At 30.0% G+C, this 20,218-nt stretch overlaps 3 protein-coding genes across 3 annotated transcripts in view; 2 read left to right on the top strand and 1 right to left on the bottom strand.

The window, feature by feature from the left end:
• The window catches only part of LOC115890300 (ADAMTS-like protein 3), a 1,070,176-nt gene that overhangs the window by 727,460 nt on the left and 322,498 nt on the right, over nt 1–20,218 (top strand). The gene's annotated exons all lie outside the window — the stretch shown is intronic.
• On the top strand, nt 2,729–4,385 carry LOC115890303 (cuticle protein 16.5-like). Its single transcript, XM_030910480.1, has 2 exons — nt 2,729–3,222; nt 3,608–4,385. The coding sequence occupies exons 1-2, from the start codon at nt 3,211–3,213 to the stop codon at nt 4,214–4,216; spliced, it is 621 nt and encodes a 206-aa protein (XP_030766340.1). The 5' UTR covers nt 2,729–3,210; the 3' UTR covers nt 4,217–4,385.
• Nucleotides 4,559–5,585, bottom strand: LOC115890318. The gene is made up of 2 exons (XM_030910495.1): nt 5,286–5,585; nt 4,559–5,229 (listed from the first exon to the last, which is right to left on the bottom strand). The coding sequence occupies exons 1-2, from the start codon at nt 5,295–5,297 to the stop codon at nt 4,864–4,866; spliced, it is 378 nt and encodes a 125-aa protein (XP_030766355.1). The 5' UTR covers nt 5,298–5,585; the 3' UTR covers nt 4,559–4,863.

Genomic DNA, 20,218 nt, shown 5'->3' on the forward strand with positions numbered 1-20,218 from the left:
ATCTCAATTTTTTGAAATGAGACAAGAGTGTCTCATTAGCATATTTGGAAAAAGCATTTTTTTACGAATAATTTGATACCACACACTTGGTATTTCCTGTCAAATTGTTGTCATGAACCGAATGTTACAATTTCAAATAAACTATATTTGAAAATGTCAAAACGTGACATATGATATGTCATTCTATTGAGAGTGGCATTTTCTATCGAATAAAATAAAAATATGCTGAGGGTGCCATTTACAAATCAAAAGTTGTAGTCATTTCCGGTTAAACAGGAAGTGACAAAAAACAATTGAATACGTCAGGGAATCCTAATTTATGTGATATACTAACGTACCAAATCTCGTTTTCTTATCTGAAAAAATAAAAAAGTTATAAGGGCGAGCCACTTTCGAGACGCACCTGGAATATATATTTTTTTTCTTAAATAATGAATTTTTTGAATACCTAATAGAATCCTTACGAGTAATGTCACAATAATAATATATGCTTTATAGTTTCATAATTATAAAAGTTCTAAATTCCATGCATTTGTAATAAAAAATTACACTTAAAGCCGCATATTCTCCATATACGGCAAAATAACCTTCAAATTATTTAGGAGAAAATCTGAACAAGTATACCTAACGGTAGTTGTGGGATATTAAGTAAGAATAATAGTTTTAAGTGCGTAATGTTTCAAGAATTATCTACTTTGATTAATGACTGATTGTGCCTTAACATATATAAAGTAACAATAATGTTCTGCCTCCGCAAAACAGGAATTAATATTGCCGAAACCAGTCTTGACTTTGACCGTGGACTTGAAAAGTAATGCTGCCACACCCATCTCGAGCGAGGAAATTTGTTTATATGGTTTCTAGGGTTATTTTTTAACTTCCAATAAATACATTATTTTTTTTTATTTTTCAAAAATAATCGCGACACATGATATTTAGATGCGCATAATAATATTTTAGATGCGCTTCCTCATAGCTCACTTTGATATTTTCAACAAAAAAATTAGTTTCAGAAGTTTTCGACCTCCTTAATGAGAAAAACGGAATTTTATTAATCATAATTAATAAAATTAAAATAACAATAAAATTACTAAATTATACAGAGTGGCGCACATCATTCGCCTCGGTTGATTATACGAAAACGGAAAAATGTAGAAACAAAATATTTTATGAGCATATGTAGGAAGGCAATGTGCATAAAAATTATTTTGAAATGTACAGGGTGTGTCAGAACTAAGATCCATACCAAAGTTATATTTTTTCTTATGGAACACCCTATGTATTTTATTTGATTTTTGAATTCTTGGGCATAAAATAAGGCATGTATTATAAAGCTTTAATATGTTTAAATGCTTTGGTTTTTGAGATGTTTAAAGATATTTAAATATTCATGCTATAATAAAAAAGTTTGTCCGCACCCTGTAAATTACTTTTCAGAGTTAGTTCTTGTGCTGACTTTGAAGCCAGTGAAATAAACTTTACTAAAAAAATGTATTGCTTTTTTAAATATATACAGGGGTATCAAAAATTGCTGGTCTATTTTAAATATTTATTTTACATAAAAACTTCGTTATTTTAAATACAACACTATGTATTTTTTTGAATAAGTCGAAGCAGATTTTATTGCTCTTTCAAACTATATTAGGGTTTCCTATACTTATCTGGCTCAGATTTTAAATAAAAAGCGATTTTTTCAATAAAATGGCAATCAAGATGGCTTGTGTCACCATCGCAATTTGCTAGTGACAGTTAGTAGCTATTTTCAAAATCGACAATAGTTTATGGAGTTTATTTAACTGTTTACTTTTATTGAATTTACCTACAATAGTTTAATAAGTATGTATTTATTATTTATCAAGAAAAATAAAGAAGTAGCTCTTTGATTTATATTACGATGACTTGTAGATATATTAGATTTTCTATAAAAGAGCCAATTAGCGAAAATTTATTTTCTTCACTTCCAATGACAGGTTTCTCCCTAATAGGTTTTTCATATACCACACTATCAGCTTTGCGAAATAGGAAAAGTAGTTTTTCAAAGAACGCTTGTCAAGAACATTCCTATTTGGATATCTTTGAGCATAAACCCTTCAGACCAACAAGCAATTGTCCTCACAAAATAAAATCACTAGTAACATATTTATTCCTTCCGACAGCAGATACTGTATTAAGGTTGGCTACCCTGGATAAAGATTTTCCAGATACTTTAATTTTTATGATTTTGTGTCAGTATATCTTTATTATTTGAAAAAATCTGTGGGCTGTGTGATATACCTTTTGTTAATTTAACAAAAATTATAATTGTTGAGTAAAATACTCAACGCAAAAGATACACATTTAAAACATATTTTAAATGTATATTTTTTATAACTATGTAACAAAAATTAGCTTGATAAAATCAAATACTCAAAATGCTTCCTTTCCTGTTAACTGCATAAAATGATTGTCTTTTCAAAAGGGTCTTTTCATTTTAAAAGGCATATATGGAGTTCTACCTCGAGAAACAGCTACAATAATTTCTCTCATGTTGTCGACAATAGTTGATCGAGTTTTTAAACACTGTTTTAAACATATCCCCATAAAAAAAAACAGACTAGATAAAATCAGGAGCATTTAAGTATTCTATTAATTGGTGAATGCACACTGCATTCAATAATTTGCCGTTTTTCAAGTCCAAAATACCTAAGTCTAAAATAACCGAGATATTTTATGTTAAAAATTTCAATTGATTTCAATTGATCTTTTCTGGGTTTTCTTTCGTGTAAATTTAATCTACTCTCTATATCATGAAGATTTTATGTTGTGTGTTTCTGGAGGCGAAAAATACTACCCCTAAAAATATTTGCACTTATTTAAGACTCATCCTCTATAATTACTTGCAAGGTATTATTTTTAAATCTTTTTATATTTGCAACATTACTTTCTTTCATTTTGCAAGTAGTTTTAAATGTTTTAATAAAAGCGTAATTAAAGGAGACGTCTAAGCCTCTCACCTCTATAAGGACGGTTTAATGAACCCTTCAAAAAAAATATAGAAAACTATTAAATCAGTTATTGATACGTTTTTTTACTATGATTAGTAATATTGTACTGCGTTAACCCGGATTTTAAGATCAATCTGGAGGGCAAGGTCGTCATTTTAACTATAAAAGAATCAAACCGCAAACTGTAGGTATCAATTGATCGTTTACACATAACGAACAAGTAGCTATGAATTCCTTTGTAAGTATTACTTCTATGATTTTTTTAGAAATGTTTTTTTAACAGAAGATTTTTAAAGTGAATAATACTTATTTATTAATTAAAAAATATAGTTGACAATTAATTTTATTATTTATTACTTTTATTATCTTTATAATTTTACTACTAATTAAAATTTACTATTATTTTTATGATTTTTTTAATATATGTAAACTTTTTAAAATTTCAAGGAAATAAAGGAATGATATATCAAAACATAAATAAGTTAAGATCTGCTTTTAATATTCATGAAAGCTATTTTTCTTTTAAAAATTAAATATAAAAGTCCATTATAAACTTCTAGATATAATTTTTCTATTTTATAACGTAAAACATAATAAATTCAATACATGCTTATTATCGTTAGGCTGTCGTTGCTTTCTTTGCCTGCGTGGCCGCCTGCAGTGCCGGTTTGGTAGGTCCATCCGCCCACATCCTGCAAGGACCCAGCAGCAAAACCACCCTCGTAGGTCCTGAAGGTAGTGTAATCTCCGCTCATGCCCCAGGAGGTCAAATCGTACACGAAGAGCACCCAGGATTCGTAGCTCACGCCGCACCAGTTCTTGCACACGCTGCTCCAGTTGTAGCTCATGCCGCCCCTGTAGTCTACTCTTCCCCTGCAGTAGCTCACGCTGCTCCAGTAGTAGCTCACGCCGCTCCAGCTCACGCCGCTCCAGCTCACGCCGCTCCAGCTCACTCTACCGTTGTTGCTCACTCCTCCGCCTACAAACACGACAGTGTTGTCGTAGCTGGACCCTCCGGAACCATCTCCACTGGACACGGAGCTCATGCCGCTCCCGCCGTAGCTTACGCTGCTCCAGTTGTAGCTCACGCTGCTCCAGTTGTAGCTTACTCTGCTCCAGTTGTAGCCCATTACGATGTTGACAACAACGGTTACGTAGGCCAATACGTACATGACCACAGCGAAACTTTGTACGATGATGGATCTTACAAACCTCATCATTATCATTATTAGGGAGGATTTAAAAAAAATAATTTAAGTGAGATTGTGTCATCACTAACTGAATACTGTATATAATCAGTCTATTTGTATATATTGTTTATATGTACGTAGCAGTGTATTTTTTTCAAATTCAGTCTTCCGAGTCCACAATCAAGTATTATAAGAATCTATTTAATTATTGTACCTATCAAAAATGCCAAAAATGAATAATAAACAATTATATTGTATTGCAATTCTTTGTATTTCTTAACTATATTTATCATAGATTTTACAGTTTGCCTACAGAAAATCATATCTAACTTTAGCAAATGTATTGTAAAATATTTATTAGCTTCATACATGATAAAAGAACTATATTATTAATTTTATTAAATTTGTCTTTATAAGAAGAAAATATTTTGAGTGGTAAACATAAAGTCAAGCTTTTTTAAAACTTAATTTAAATGTTTGATGCCAAGCTTTCATAAAAGCTTAGTTTTGTTTAATTATTTTCACAGCATTCTTTGTGATATCATTGAATGACTTTGTTTATTATATAAATTATATTTGTTATTATATCCAAATCAAAATTTATACGAAGTAATTAAAGAAAAGTAATTTAAAAATGCCGAATATTGACAAACCAAAAATAGTATTTTAAAAGTGTGAAAGAATCTAATTTAGTATTTTTGAATAACTAAATGAGGCTTATATGAACCGTCATCATAGAATACATTACTGTAATGATGTAAATCATCTCCTACATGTTTAGGAGTTATTATAGGTGAATTCTTGTAGTTTCCATGTCGGGCATTTCTGAAGTCTTTAAGATACTGCGGATTCCCCATATAATGTGAACCATAATTTGATAATATTGAACCATAATCAGGTACTTTATCTGTATATACTGAAGCTTCATCTTCTGTTATGCGATTTTTTGTCAACAATTTGCTAAAAATGCTATCATCACTACTCGTATCTTGTATCACTTCAGTAGAAGAAGAAATTAAGGCACCATTTATATCAGAACAACACATCAATAATATCTAAAAATGATTTAAATATAAAACAAAAGTTAATTTTATTAAATCACTTTACTCACTATAAAGTACATGATGTTTCAAGTTTAATGGTTTTTATGTTTTAAAATACAATTGAAAGATGTCGGGATTTTTATATATGTACCTTAGACCTTAACCTTGTCTTCACAATGATTATATTACCTAATACCGTAGTTGCTATTGTTAATTAACAATCACATTAAAACATTACTGCCAGATTGGTTAAACAAATATAATTACTTATTGTTTTTTTAATAGTTCTTAAGAGATCTTCGGGGGGAATTGGAGAAATAAAATAAAATATCTCCAAAAAATCCTCTGTGGGTATTTCGCCCACTGCAAGAAAATCTACAAAATAAAATAGTTATTTTTTATAAACACTTCTGCATTAATCCAAACGGAAACTACTTGTCAGAAGTTAGGTTTACAGATATACAAATTTGCCTAACGAACAAAAAAATGCTTAACGTTTCGGAAAGTTTATCTCTTTCGGTCGTCGGAAGCAAAAAAAATACAAAGAATGAAGAAAAAAACTATTTAAAATATTTAAATTCAACTATTCGAGAACACTTTAGTTTTTTAAAACAGATACGTCTACAAAAACCGTTGACGTTCTGTTAAGGTATGATTCTGAAGGCGGCGACAGCGACAAGCGACCGCGACATACGACAACGACAGGCGACAGTGTCGCTTATCGCTGTCGTCATATCATTGTCGATGTCGGCGACAATATGAGCGAGATCTACGATGTAGTTGTCAGTGTTTAAATGACGTTCGCGAAGTAGTTATAATAATTAATAAATATGTCTGATTACGTGATTGATAAAAATGTGTTACTTGAATTACTGATTGAAGATGATGAAGGGGACGAAATATTATTGTTACATGTTGGAAAGAAAAGAAGAAAACCCATTTTTGCCTCTGTTTAAAAACAGACCTCGGGAAAGAAGTTATTTCTTACTCATAAAAATTATCCTTAATCAAATTATTTTTATAATTTTCCAATTTTGTCAAAATTCTGGGTGTGCATATGAATGACGACACGACATTACTGGACAAATACCGGTAGCGTCGTCGGTCGCTTAGACGACATGTTGGATAAAAACTGTCGCGCGACACCTGTCGTCGGACTCCGACGTTACTCCATTTGATTCTAAAAGATCGGAGGAGTCGCAACACAGTAACGACAGGTGTCGCTGTCGTCTGCCGCGGTTGCTTGTCGCTGTCGCCGTCTTCGGAATCATACCTTTAAAATGACATGATATCAAGTTAAACTTCAAAATTAACAATTACTACCTGATAACAATTACTTAATAGAGTAAAACCAAAAAAACCCAAACTTTCTGTATGATTATTTTTAATTTTTACGTATGTTATGTTAATTTATGTTATGTTCTTTAAAATCAAAGAAGCGATTGCCATACATTACTAACATCTATGAGCATTAATGAGCAATACATTTACTTTTATCAGATTGCATTAAAAAAGCCTCTTTTAGAGGCTATCGCTTCTTTCATTATAGTAAATGTATTGCTCATGCATCTGTAGATGTTAGTAATTTATGGCAATCGCTTCTTTGATTTTAAAGAACATAACATACGTAAAAATTAAAAATAATCATATATTATATCAATAAGACTATTCAAATATATTTTGCGCGTGATTTTGCTTGGAAAATAGTTGAATGCACAATAATATTCTAAAATTATTCTGCATGAAACTATTTTCTAAAAAGCAAAATCATGCAAAAAATTATTTGGGTAGCTTAATCAATTAAATTTATAGGTTGAGTGATATACGGCTAAATTATTTCCGGAATGACTTAGAATGAAGCCAATGACTTAGGATGAAGCAAATAACTATAAGAATTTTATTAACTATAAAAGAATATATATTAATTATTTATTTCAAAATGACGTCTCGTAAGTAATGTTTGTTCTTGCTACCTTGGTTACGCATCCCAACAATGCATCGTTAGGATGAAGCAAATAACTATAAGAATTTTATTAACTATAAAAAATTATATATTAATTATTTATTTCAAAATGACGTCTCGTAAGTAATGTTTGTTCTTGCTACCTTGGTTACGCATCCCAACAATGCATCGAGGACCGTTTCGCATGTCAACATATCAAATTCTGACGTATTTTTCTCCACTTATTTGTTCAAAATAATATCGAATAAGGGGTTTTCACCGATTCAAATCATTATTAAGTCATACATATGAGTTGTAAATCAATGTTTTTAAATGAACTGTTGCCAAAATCTCTCAGAATTAGTGATAAACGACAAAAAGAAAACCCAAAAGGAAGCCGAAAAAATAATCGCGGTTAAACTGGTCTTGGGATTTAATCACTTATACTTTTGTGAAGGGCTGTATGTTGGTACGAGCGTAAGCGAATCTGGGAGAAGTATGGGCAGGGCACAAAGGAATCGACCCCTACTCAGATAGAACATACTATTATTTTTCAAACGTCAAGAAATCAGTAAGAAACGGTCGCTTCAAATAATTTTTTAAAGAAATTTAAACGTTCCCGTCGTTCTTGGTATGTTTTATCGGTTAGGAAAATTAGTTTTACTAGTAAAAATTCACTGAAGAAAGGTCTCAAGGTGTTTACAAAAATTTACTTTTTTTTCAAACGTCACAAAAGTATTAATTTTTGCGACGTGTTTGGCGATATAAAAAAGGCATTTTTACGCCTAAGCATAAAAGTACAAAAATATATTATTAAACTGACATAAATTGTCAAATTCAACAATTTGATATTGATTTTTTGATATACAAGGTTGCTGTTATGTATGGAAACGGTCGATTATTAGGTATAATATAGGAGGTACCGCAAAAAGTTAAATACAAAAGTTATATAAGATTATTAAATATCGATTAGCGAGTAATACATTTAAGTATACGCAGGTAAAGTCGTGGGACATAAAAGTTTTATTTTTTTAAATAGAACCCCCTGTATATTACTGCATATTTCAATATTTCCTTCCATTCTAAGCAAAAATCGAAATCCACACAATGTAGACGTTTGAAAATATCACTTAAACAATTTCATTTACTTAATTTCGATATGCTCAGTTTCATTTAACGATGCCATTCTGCCGATACTTCATAATATTTTACATTAGTTCTCAAGTTAGCATTTATAGATGTATAAAATGAGATTATATCAAGTGTGGAAATTACAAAATCTTCGTTTAACATTTCAATTCTTCAATTTATGTACATTGTGTATTACGATTATTGCTTAAAATTGAAGGAAGAATTGAAATATGCAATAATATACAGGGGGTTCCATTTAAAAAAAATAAAGTTTGATGTGCCAAAAGTTTATGACCCACCCTGTATACTTAAATTTACTCGTAGCTAATAGGCATTTAAAAACTCATTACAACAGTATCACAGATTTGGCAGAACAGCATCATTAAATGAAACTGAACATATCGAAAGTAATTAAATCAAATTGTTTAAGTGATATGTTCGAAAGTCAATAACTCGGAAACGATTGGTTTGAGGTACATTGTGTATATTTCGATTTTTGCTTAGAATTGAAAGAAAAATTCAAATATGTAATAATATACAGGGGATACTATTTATAGAAATGAAACTTTTATGTGCCACGACATTATGACCGACCCTGTATATTTATTATTCGCTAATAGATATTTAAAAATCCGACAGCTTTTGTATTTAAGTTTTTGCGGTACCTCCTATATTTTACCTAATAATCGACCGTTTCCATACATAACAGCGACCCTGTAGAATAACATAAAAGGTATGACTTTTAAATATTTTTATATTATTTGGAACGTTTCAAATTATTTGTGGCGTTTGAAAAAAAAATGCATATTCTATTACGAGTAAAAATGACTTTTTGTGCCTCGGCTGTGTGTTGTCAAAATCAAACGTACAGCCTCACCACAAGAATAAGTGTCATTTTTACATTGTGTCATTAATAAACAATGTACTATTCTTACTTTGTGAATTTTCATCCAGTGGCAAAAAAACTTTTTCAAGAAATGAACCCGCCACAAAAGATTGTAGCGTAGATATAGACCTGTGGTTAGACATTGTTTATTAATTTTCTTGTCGGCCTTCGCCATTTTGTCTGCAATTTTAAGAAGAATTAATTAAAATAAAAAATTATCCGGCAATTGCCCAGTAGTAAAGCCAAATCCGAGACAAGACAACATAAAATTATAATGTAGATAAACAGTAAATAAAACAGAAATGAATACATCACAAAAATATAAAAAGTACCTAATCTATACAGTATGTCCCCGGATTGTCTTTACAAGAGGAAAAAACTTTTTTATTATCGATATTTTGAGAAAATTGCATTCATTATAAAAAAAATTCCTTGTTCTAAAATGGTTAATCCCTTTTATGATTTTCCAAATTTTCATACCGTATGAGAGCAAATTAAAGAAAACATGAAAATATGGTTGAATTTTGTTTCTAAAAAAGTCCTAAAAATCAGAAGGTGTTTATATGGTAATATAAATTCGATTTCATTCTTTCATAGATGTTTATTATTAATTTTGAAACACGTCATATTTTTTTACTGTTGTCAAAGTATCACATTTTCCGATAACTATTATCACCCTTTCTGTAGCATTGAACTAAATAAATGGTGTGCCTCTTTGACATTTTAAAACAGTATCAAAGTATCAAATAAGGAAAAAAAAGAAATTATATTACCATAGAAAACACGTTTTGATTTTTAGGACTTTCAAATTAAATATTTAATTCAACTATATTGTCATTTTTTTTAATTTTTCTTTAAACGGTATGCTTGAAAATCCGGGGCTTACTGTAGAGAGAGAGAGAGATAGTTTATGTTTACAAAAAAAACTCTAAATATGAGCAAATAAGCCGATTTATGTAAATGTATATCGATAAACTATTTTGAATGTGATCTTTAGAAATAGTTCAGATTAAAAGTATAGAAAAGAAAGCATCAAAGTATTTCTTTGTCCTAGAAAAACAGTTTAGTGCCACTTTGGGCCAGTTCGATTTTGAACTAATCTGGGGCATTGACAGCTTTATACCCTATAGAGATTGCAAATCCCTCGGAAAGAGACCACTCTATGCTCTATTCAATTTTCTGACTCGATTAGATCGACATCTTCCTTTTTATGTCAAACTATAGAGTCGAATTGTATAATTCACTAGCCTTTTTCAATTTTTCGAACTGGGTCAGTAGTTTTCTCATTTTAAGGGTTTTTATTTTATTATCTGTTTTGTTCTGAAAGTATTAGCTAGGATTAATATAGGTGGTGTAATATTTGTTAAAACAAAACTGAAAAAATTAAAACTAAACTTTTTTTTGGGCTGACATTAATTTCGAAATTTTTCTGTGTGACTTCTTGATACAAACAATACCGAGTGTTTTACAAAAGTGGCTCACCTCTATAACTTTTTTACTTTTCAGATAAAATATTAGATTTGGTGTGTTAGTATACGACATAAATCAGGATTGTTTGAAGTATTCAATTAGTTTCGGTCACTTCCTTTTTCACCGGAAATTACAATTTTTGATTTTTAAATAATAATTTCGAAAAAAAACGGCGTCTAGTTAGCTTGGAAACGAATATCGATGACATTCCCCATATAAAATAACAGCGATTTTCTTTTCATAGCCATCGCTGACGTCTTATTTTTTCGATCATACGGTATAAGAAGTTGGGTTAGGTTAACGCACTTGTTTTTTTACGTTTCTGGTATCATATTTTATACTTTTCGAATGAGATTTTAATGAATGTAAATGTAAGTATAATTTTATTATTATGTGTGTTTTAATAATACTTAGCCATGAATAAGTATAACAAATTTTGTTTAGTTTATTTTGTTTTTAAGCTAAATTTTATGTTTTAGGTTAGCTTTTAGCCAACTGAAAATTGAAGTAGATAAAATCAGGATACGAGTATATCAATCTAATAATAAAATCACAAATAATATTCAGTATTAATTATTCTCAATAATATTTTTTAATGATGTTATTATCATTTGAAATTTTTAAAATAAGGACATAAAGGGGCCTCAAAGATTACTGTCACTAGAGGTAAATTTCTCATTGCTTTTTTTTATTTATTACAACTTTATTTTTACTACTTTAGAAACGATTGGATATAGATTTCAAAACTTTAGCGAAGAGGAATTTGAAACCATGAATAAGACAATTCAACATGCGAAGACAAAATATGAAAGATCCAAAAAATCAATTAAAATATAAGTTTGCTTTTCCTTCTACATACATTTAATGTTATACTTTCCTTTTGTATTTTTGAATAAGAAATATAAAATAATGTTTATACTGTACCTATATAGTTTGTATTATTTCCGACATTCAACTTTAAGATTTTTTTTAGAAATTCGACTCGGAGGTCAGAGTTGAGTAATTCCTTATTTAATGAGCAGCCGAAAAGATCAGTAAGTTCTCAGTACTTGACAGTATTTTTGATATTTTTGAAACAAGTAAGTGATAAATTTCTAATTTTTATTTTTTTTTCAATTTGTTTGTTAAATTCAACTTTCTTGGTAGGGATATATTTACCGAGCATTTCTAATTTTTCTAAGTCAATGGATATAGAGATATACCTACATATTTTTATCAATATTGTTTATGTTTTTCGTCAATACAATATTAGTAAAAGTATATTATACCTATCTGAAAGTCTACAATTTAATACCCATTAATGTTTCTGTTGATTATAACCTATTACTGATGTATAATTTTTAACATAAAATTGCTAATGTTCGCAAGAGAAACTGTTTCATTAATTGATAAGTAAATATTAAAAAATAATTTTTATATTTTCCCTCTGATGAATGAAATGGTTTTTTAATGCAAACATTATCTATTTTATGCTATATTATTTTAGCAATAAGTCAGTTAATTATAATTAATAATATAATTTTATATATTGTATTGACGTAAAATTAACAATATTACTAATACATCCCAAATTAGTACTTTAACGTTACATTAGCAATGTTTCAATAATATTGTGAAATGCAACCTTGCACTGCAATGTTATTTGGCGGAAGATTAAGCTACCCTGAAACCTTGCATAAACCTCCCTACAATGAAAAAAGCAATGTTACACCTTGCTTTGCGAAGTTTTGGCAATGTTCCAGCAATAAATTTTGCTTGTTGGGAATGGTTTTAACTTAGTCATGGCACTCTAGACTCAAATTTCAAATATTATTTTTTCTAATTAAAAATGTCAAAAGTTGACATGATATGTTATTCTATTCAGAATGTCATTTTCTATCAAATAAAGATAAAAGATGCCGAGGCTATAATTTAAAAACGAAAAGTTGTAATAATTTTCTGTGAAACAGGACATTTTAAAATTATTATAGATTATACAGGGTGGTTCAAAATAGCGTGGCTGATATAACATGTGGTTTTTTAAATACAATACCATATTTTTCTATGCCTTTTAGTTTTTTTATTACCTGAGATGCTTCAACATCACTATGATCCAACTTGCATATCTGGTCGCGGGCTCGTCTCGCAAAATGGATCGAAGCAGTCTCTCTCTTTTCTCGCTCTCCTCTTGCTCTCGTCTCGCTCTCGTCTCGCTCTCGTCTCGCTCTCGTCTCGCTCTCGTCTCGCTCTCGTCTCGCTCTCGTCTCGCTCTCGTCTCGCTCTCGTCTCGGCTGTATGTCAAACGTACAGCCTCGCCACGAAAAGTGTCATTTTTACTCCTAATAAAACAAATATACTATTTTTGACGTTTGATCACAAAGGCATATTAATTTTTGTGACGGGATTGACAATATAAAAAAGTCATTTTATAGCCTAGACGCAAATGAAGAAATATTATATTGTTTTATTAGGAATAAAAATGATACATTTTGCGGCGAGGCTATACGTTCCGACGACCACAGCCGAGGCACAAAAAGTCATTTTTACTCGGAATGGAAGACGCTATTTTTTCCAAACACCATCTAATAAGTTTTTAAACAATTTCAAACGTTCCAGTATATTATTAAATTGACATAAAGTGTCAAGTTCAGCGAATGTAACCATAGTTTCTCGATATATAGTAGGTAATTACTTACAAAGTATTACTTTTAAATCTTTTTATACCGTATGATCGAAAAAAAACGGCGTCCAGTTGGCTGAGAAATGACAATCGATAACATTTCCCATATATATTTACATATAAAGTGACAGCGATCTTCATTTCATAGCTATTCGTGCTTTCATTCTACATTCATAGCCATCGCTGACGCCGTTTTTATTCGATCATACGGTATTATTTGCAACGTTTGAGATTGTTTAAAAATTATTTGTGGTGTTGAAAAAAATAGCATATTCTATTCGGAGTAAAAATTACTTTTAGTGCCTCGGTTTTAATGTCAACCGTACCAGCCTCGCTAAAAAAGTATTCCTTTTACTCCTAATAAAACAATATATACTTTCTTTTTATTTAAAGATTTTATTATTATTGTTCACAAGTTTGTTGTAATTTTTGTTTAATATACCGGGTGCGACTCAAAAGTGGTTCACCCCCTATAACTTTTTTATTTTTTCAGATAAGAAAACTAGATTTGGTATGCTAGTATTTGACACAAATTAGGATTGATTGGCGTATTCAATTGTTTTTGGTCACTTCCTGTTTCACCGGAAATGACTACAGCTTTTGATTTTTAAATACCACCCTCGGTTTATTTTTACTTAATTCGATAGAAAATGACACTCTGAATAGAATGACATATGGCAACTTTTAACATTTTCGCCTAAAAAAATTGTATTTTATATTTATTGAGAGTGCCATGGCCGCATTAAAAACACTAATCTTTAGTCAAGGAGCCTTGGAAAAATAAATTTGATCGCCTAATGTTTTTCGTGTCTTGTCCTGGCCGGCTAAAAGATGCCCAAATCGTATTTTTAATAATATCTCAATTTTTTGAAATGAGACAAGAGTGTCTCATTAGCATATTTGGAAAAAGCATTTTTTTACGAGTAATTTGATACCACACACTTGGTATTTCCTGTCAAATTGTTGTCATGAACCGAATGTTACAATTTCAAATAAACCATATTTGAAAATGCAAAAGTTGACATAGGATATGTCATTCTATTGAGAGTGTCATTCTCTATCGAATAAAGTAAAAATACGCTGAGGGTGCCATTTAAAAATCAGAAGTTGTAGTTATTTCCGGTTAAACAGGAAGTGACAAAAAACAATTGAATACGTCAATTAATCCTAATTTATGTGATATACTAACCTACCAAATCTCGTTTTCTTATCTGAAAAAATAAAAAAAGTTATAGGGGCGAGTCACTTTCGAGACGCACCCGGTATATATACAAGGTGACGCACCTCATTCGCCTCGGTTGATTATACGAAAACGGAAAGATGTAGAAACAAAATATTTTATGAGTATATATGAAAAGGCAATGTGCATAATTTAAAATTATTTTCAAATGTACAGGGTGTGTCAGAACTAAGATCCATACCAAAGTTATATTTTTCTTATGGAACACCCGGTATTTTATTTTATTTTTGGATTCTTGGGCATAAAATAGTGCATTTTTTATAAGGGTTTAATATGTCTAAAAGCTTTGGTTTTTGAGATATTTTAAGATATTTAAATATGCATGCATCAATAATAAAAAAGTTTGTCAACACCTTGTACATTACTTTTCAGAATTAATTCTTGTCCTGACTTTCAAGCCAGATTCCTTCCTTAAATGTATACAGGGGTACCAAAAATTGCCGGTTTATTTTAAATATTTATTTTACATAAAAACTTCGTTATTTCAAATGCAACACCCTCTATTTTTTAAAGTAAATCGAAGCAGATTTAAATGCTCTTTCAAACTATATTACGGTTTCCTATACCTATCTGGCTCAGATTTTGAATAAAAAGCAATTTTTCAATAAAATTATAATCAACATGGCTATTCGCCATGGCAATTTTCTAGTGACACTTAGTACCTATTTTCAAAATCGACTTTAGTTTATGGACGTTAGTTACATTTATAACAGGTTATTTTTATTTAATTTACATACAATAAGGTTAATAAGTAATTATTTAATATTTATCAAGAAAAATGAAGGAGTATCTGCTGGCAGAATGAATGGATATGTTACTAGTAATTTTGTGAGGACAATTGCTTGTTGACCTGAAGGGTTTATGCTCAAAGATATCCAAATAAGAATTTTCTTGACACGCCTTCCTTTGAAAAACCTATTAGGCAGAAACCTGTCTTTGGAAGTGAAGAAAATGAATTTGCCTTACTTGGTTCTTTTATAGAAAATCCAATATGTAATTATTTTTATTTATCATTAATTATAAATCATCGTAATATAAATCAAAGAACTACTTCTTTATTTTTCTTGATAAAACAATAAATACTTACTTATTAAACTATGGTAGGTAAATTAAATAAAAGTATTGATTGCCATTTTATTGAAAAATCCCTTTTTATTCAAAATCTGAGCCAAATAGGTATAGCAAACCCTAATATAGTTTGAAACAGCAATTAAATCTGCTTCGACTTGTTTTAAAAAATACATAGTGTTGCATTTAAAATAACGAAGTTTTTATGTAAAATAATATATCTCTGGCTTCAAAGTCAGCACAAGAATTAACTTTGAAAAGTAATGTACAGGGTGTTGACAATTTATTTATTTTAGCATGCATATTTAAATGTCTTAAAATATCTCAAAAACCAAAGCTTTTAGACATATTAAACCGTTATAATAAATGCATTATTTTATGCCCAGGAATCCAAAAATGAAATAAAATACCGGGTGTGTATTCCATAAGAAAAAATATATCTTTGGTATGGATCTTGGTTCTGACACCTTATACATTTGAAAATAATTTTAAATTATGCACATTGTCTCTCTACATATACCCATAAAAAATGTTGTTTCTACGTCTTTCCGTTTTCGTATAATCAACCGAGGCGAATGAGGTGCGCCACCGTGTATATATTTTTTCTTAAATAATGAATTTTTTGAATACCTAGTACAATCTTTACGAGTAATGTCACAATAATTATATATGCTTTAGTTTCATAATTATAAAAGTTCTAAATTCCATGCATTTGTAATAAAAAATTACACTTAAAGCCGCATATTCTCCATATACGGCAAAATAACCTTCAAATTATTTAGGAGAAAATCTGAACAAGTATACCAAACGGTAGTTGTGGGATATTAAGTAAGAATAATAGTTTTAAGTGCGTAATGTTTCAAGAATTATCTACTTTGATTAATGACTGATTGTGCCTTAACATATATAAAGTAACAATAATGTTCTGCCTCCGCAAAACAGGAATTAATATTGCCGAAACCAGTCTTGACTTTGACCGTGGACTTGAAATGTAATGCTGCCACACCCAACTCGAGCGAGGAACTTTGTTTATATGGTTTCTAGGGTTATTTTTTAACTTCCAACAAATATATTATTTTTTTTTATTTTTCGAAAATAATCGCGACACATGATATTTCGATGCGCAAAATAATATTTTAGATGCGCTTCTTCATAGTTAATCACTTTGATATTTTCAATAAAAAAAAATAGTTTCAGAAGTTTTCAACCTCCTTGATGAGAAAAACTGAATTTTATTAATCATAATTAATAAAATTAAAATAAAAATAAAATTACTAAATTATACAGAGTGGCGCACCTCATTCGCCTCGGTTGATTATACGAAAACGGAAAAATGTAGAAACAAAATATTTTATGAGTATATGTATCTGGCTCAGATTTTAAATAAAAAGCGATTTTTCAATAAAATGGCAATTAAGATGGCTGGTGTCACCATTGCAATGTGCTAGTGACAGTTAGTAGCTATTTTCAAAATCGACAATAGTTTATGGAGTTTATTTAACGGTTTACTTTTATTGAATTTACCTACAATAGTTTAATAAGTAAGTATTTATTATTTATCAAGAAAAATAAAGAAGTAGCTCTTTGATTTATATTACAATGACTTGTAGATATATTAGATTTTCTATAAAAGAGCCAATTAGGGAAAATTTATTTTCTTCACTTCCTATGACAGGTTTCTCCTTAATTTTGCGAAATAGGAAAAGTAGTTTTTCAAAGGAACGCTTGTCAAGAACAATTCTATTTGGATATCTTTGAGCATAAACCCTTCAGACCAACAAGCAATTGTCCTCACAAAATAAAATCACTAGTAACATATTCATTCCTTCCGACAGCAGATACTGCTTCATTTTTCTTGATAAAATGATGAATACTTACGTATATTAACCTTATTGTAGGTAAATTAAATAAAAATAAGCTATTATAAATTTAAATAAAGTCCACAAACTAATTTTGAAATTTTGATGAAATTTCGATTTTGAAAATAGCTACTAAGTGTCACTAGAAAATTGCCATGGCAACACCAACCATCTTGATTACAATTTTATTGAAAAATCGCTTTTTATTTAAAATCTGAGCTAGATAAGTATAGGAAACTCTAATATAGTTTGAAAGAGCATTTAAATCTGCTTCGACTTATTCAAAAAAATACATAGTGTTTTGGTGGTGTTCAGGGGTGGATGGGGAAGTGGAAACCAGCCCGGGAATAACAGGCAACCGGCCCGAATCCACAAAAACAAAATGACCATAACGAAGAAGCATATTTTATTTATTTAATATACAGGGTGTCCCAGAAATAAGTGCAATTATTTTAACTGGTAGTATATTTCGGCCTCAGAAACACGCCTACCTATCATTTTTTTTGCGAAAATTTGGAATTTTTTGAAAAAAAAATTGGAAATGTTTTTAGTTTTAAGTTAAAAAACATAATTTCTTGATAATCTGGCAACATAGGTTGTAGATTAAATTTACATGACAGAAAATCCAGAAAAGATCCAGTGGTTCTCAAAATTTAAGCAAAAAAGTATTTTTTGTTTAAATTTTCAAAGTAGAATAAATCGGTTATTTTGGACTTACTTGAAAAACGGTAAAAAGAAAAAACGTTTCTTTTGACCAAATCTACCCCCCTTAAAATACCTGCACTTATTTCTGGGACACCGTGGATAAGGGTCACCCTTATTTGGGGTGATTTTCGCTCAAGCGAAAAAAATCTCTTTTCCCTCCGATTTTTTAAAAATATTGAAATTGTCTTGATCAAAATTTTTATAAAGATCAATATCGGGTCGGACATCTGAATTTTTACTAGAAAATAGCTTAGTTTCACAGGGTTCTACTGTTTTATTTCCATTATTGGTAACAGTAATTTGATCATCATTTTGAGAAACTTTAAGACTTCCTGATTCATTCAGTTCAGCTGGCCCAATCCTCTGTGAAATACATTATTTTTAGCTTTTCAGTTATATATTATATAACTTTCTTACAGATTGTGAAAAGAAATTCTCTCTTTTCTGGTACAGCAGCAGCCTCGTCATGTAGTACACGTGTTTTAATTTTGGTATAATTCTCATCACGTAGCTTTTCCTCGTTTCTACATTTGGCATCTTGTATGATAATGCCATGACTCAAACGAAAAAAAACCTAGGCGATACCTAAGCAGTGGATATAAATGTGTTCTGAGATAGATGCTATGTTACGGTCCGGTAATAAGAATATTTGGATTTTGGAGACAAATTAATATTTTCTTATCTAATCTAGTTTAAATCTCATTTAACTCTTCTCTCTGTCTCACTAATTTTTAGTAAAATTTTTAATAACTCGGTTATTTTGGACTTATTTGAAACACGGTAAAGAAAATATATTATGTTTCTTTTATTCATATCTACCAGCCCTGAAAATATTTGCACAAAGCAGCACAAATAAGGTGCACTTATAGACTCACCTTGCATAATAAAACATTTCAAATGGAACAACAAACAACAGATGTTTATTAAAATTATAAGTGTCTCAGAGAAAGACATCTCACAATAGTTATTTTACAAATTGGTGTTTATGTTTAAAAGCAACTGACGATTATATTGATGCAAATTTATTAGTTAGTTAGGCAGTCACTAAGAATCTTACGTAACTTTAGTTAGAAGATTAACCATGTACTTTTTGCTAAATCAATATTTTTTGAGCTCTGATCGGCACCGGGCCACCGGCCCACCGGGAATTTTCCCGTTTTCCCATATCACCCCATCCACCCCTGGTGGTGTTCGCAATTTTTGATACCCCTGTATACATTTAAGAAAGCAATACATTTTTTAGTAAAGTTTATTTCACTGGCTTCAAAGTCAGCACAAGAATTAACTCTGAAAAGTAATGTACAGGGTGTTGACAAACGTTTTTATTATACCATGCATATTTAAATATCTTCAAATATCTCAAAAACTAAAGCTTTTAAACATATTAAACCCTTATAATAAATTCTTTATTTTATGTTCAAGAATCCAAAAATCAAATAAAATACAGGGTAATACTTTATTGTACTACGTAAATTAATAAATTATAATAAATCGAAAAAATATGAATACTTATTTTAACACCCTGAAGCTACGAAACAAAGCAGAATCGGACCTATGTTGATATGAAAAATAAATCTTATTTTTACGTGAGGAATCACCCCACAAGAGATGGCACATGTTATTTGAAACACCCTCTATATCAACATAAATCGAGATATAGTTAACGAAATATCATCGTAACACCGGATATTTTAGAAACGTCTAGGTTTACTTACAGCTTAAAACGGGGACATTTTCTTATAAATATTTAACCTTATTTTTTTATGGCTCTTTATAAAGTGTGCATCAAGTTACATGAACGTGCCGAATTTAAAATTTTTATTCTTTTAAAAATTGGGGTAAATATTGAAAAAACGGGTAAAACAGCAGTGTAGACTATTTTCCGCCAAAGTAATTAAACAAGTTTAAAAAAAATTTCAATTCCATTTAGAGTATTACCACTTTATTGAAGAAAGACTATCGAGTTGAATTTATTCCTCGAATTAGATTGTAATAGTGTTTGGTTAAGTATTTTTTAAAGGACAAGAAATAATTAAAAATT

This window comes from Sitophilus oryzae, unplaced genomic scaffold, assembly GCF_002938485.1.
Source record: "Sitophilus oryzae breed Bouriz unplaced genomic scaffold, Soryzae_2.0 scaffold_860_pilon_pilon, whole genome shotgun sequence".
In the NCBI taxonomy this organism is placed as follows: Eukaryota; Metazoa; Arthropoda; class Insecta; order Coleoptera; family Curculionidae; genus Sitophilus; species Sitophilus oryzae.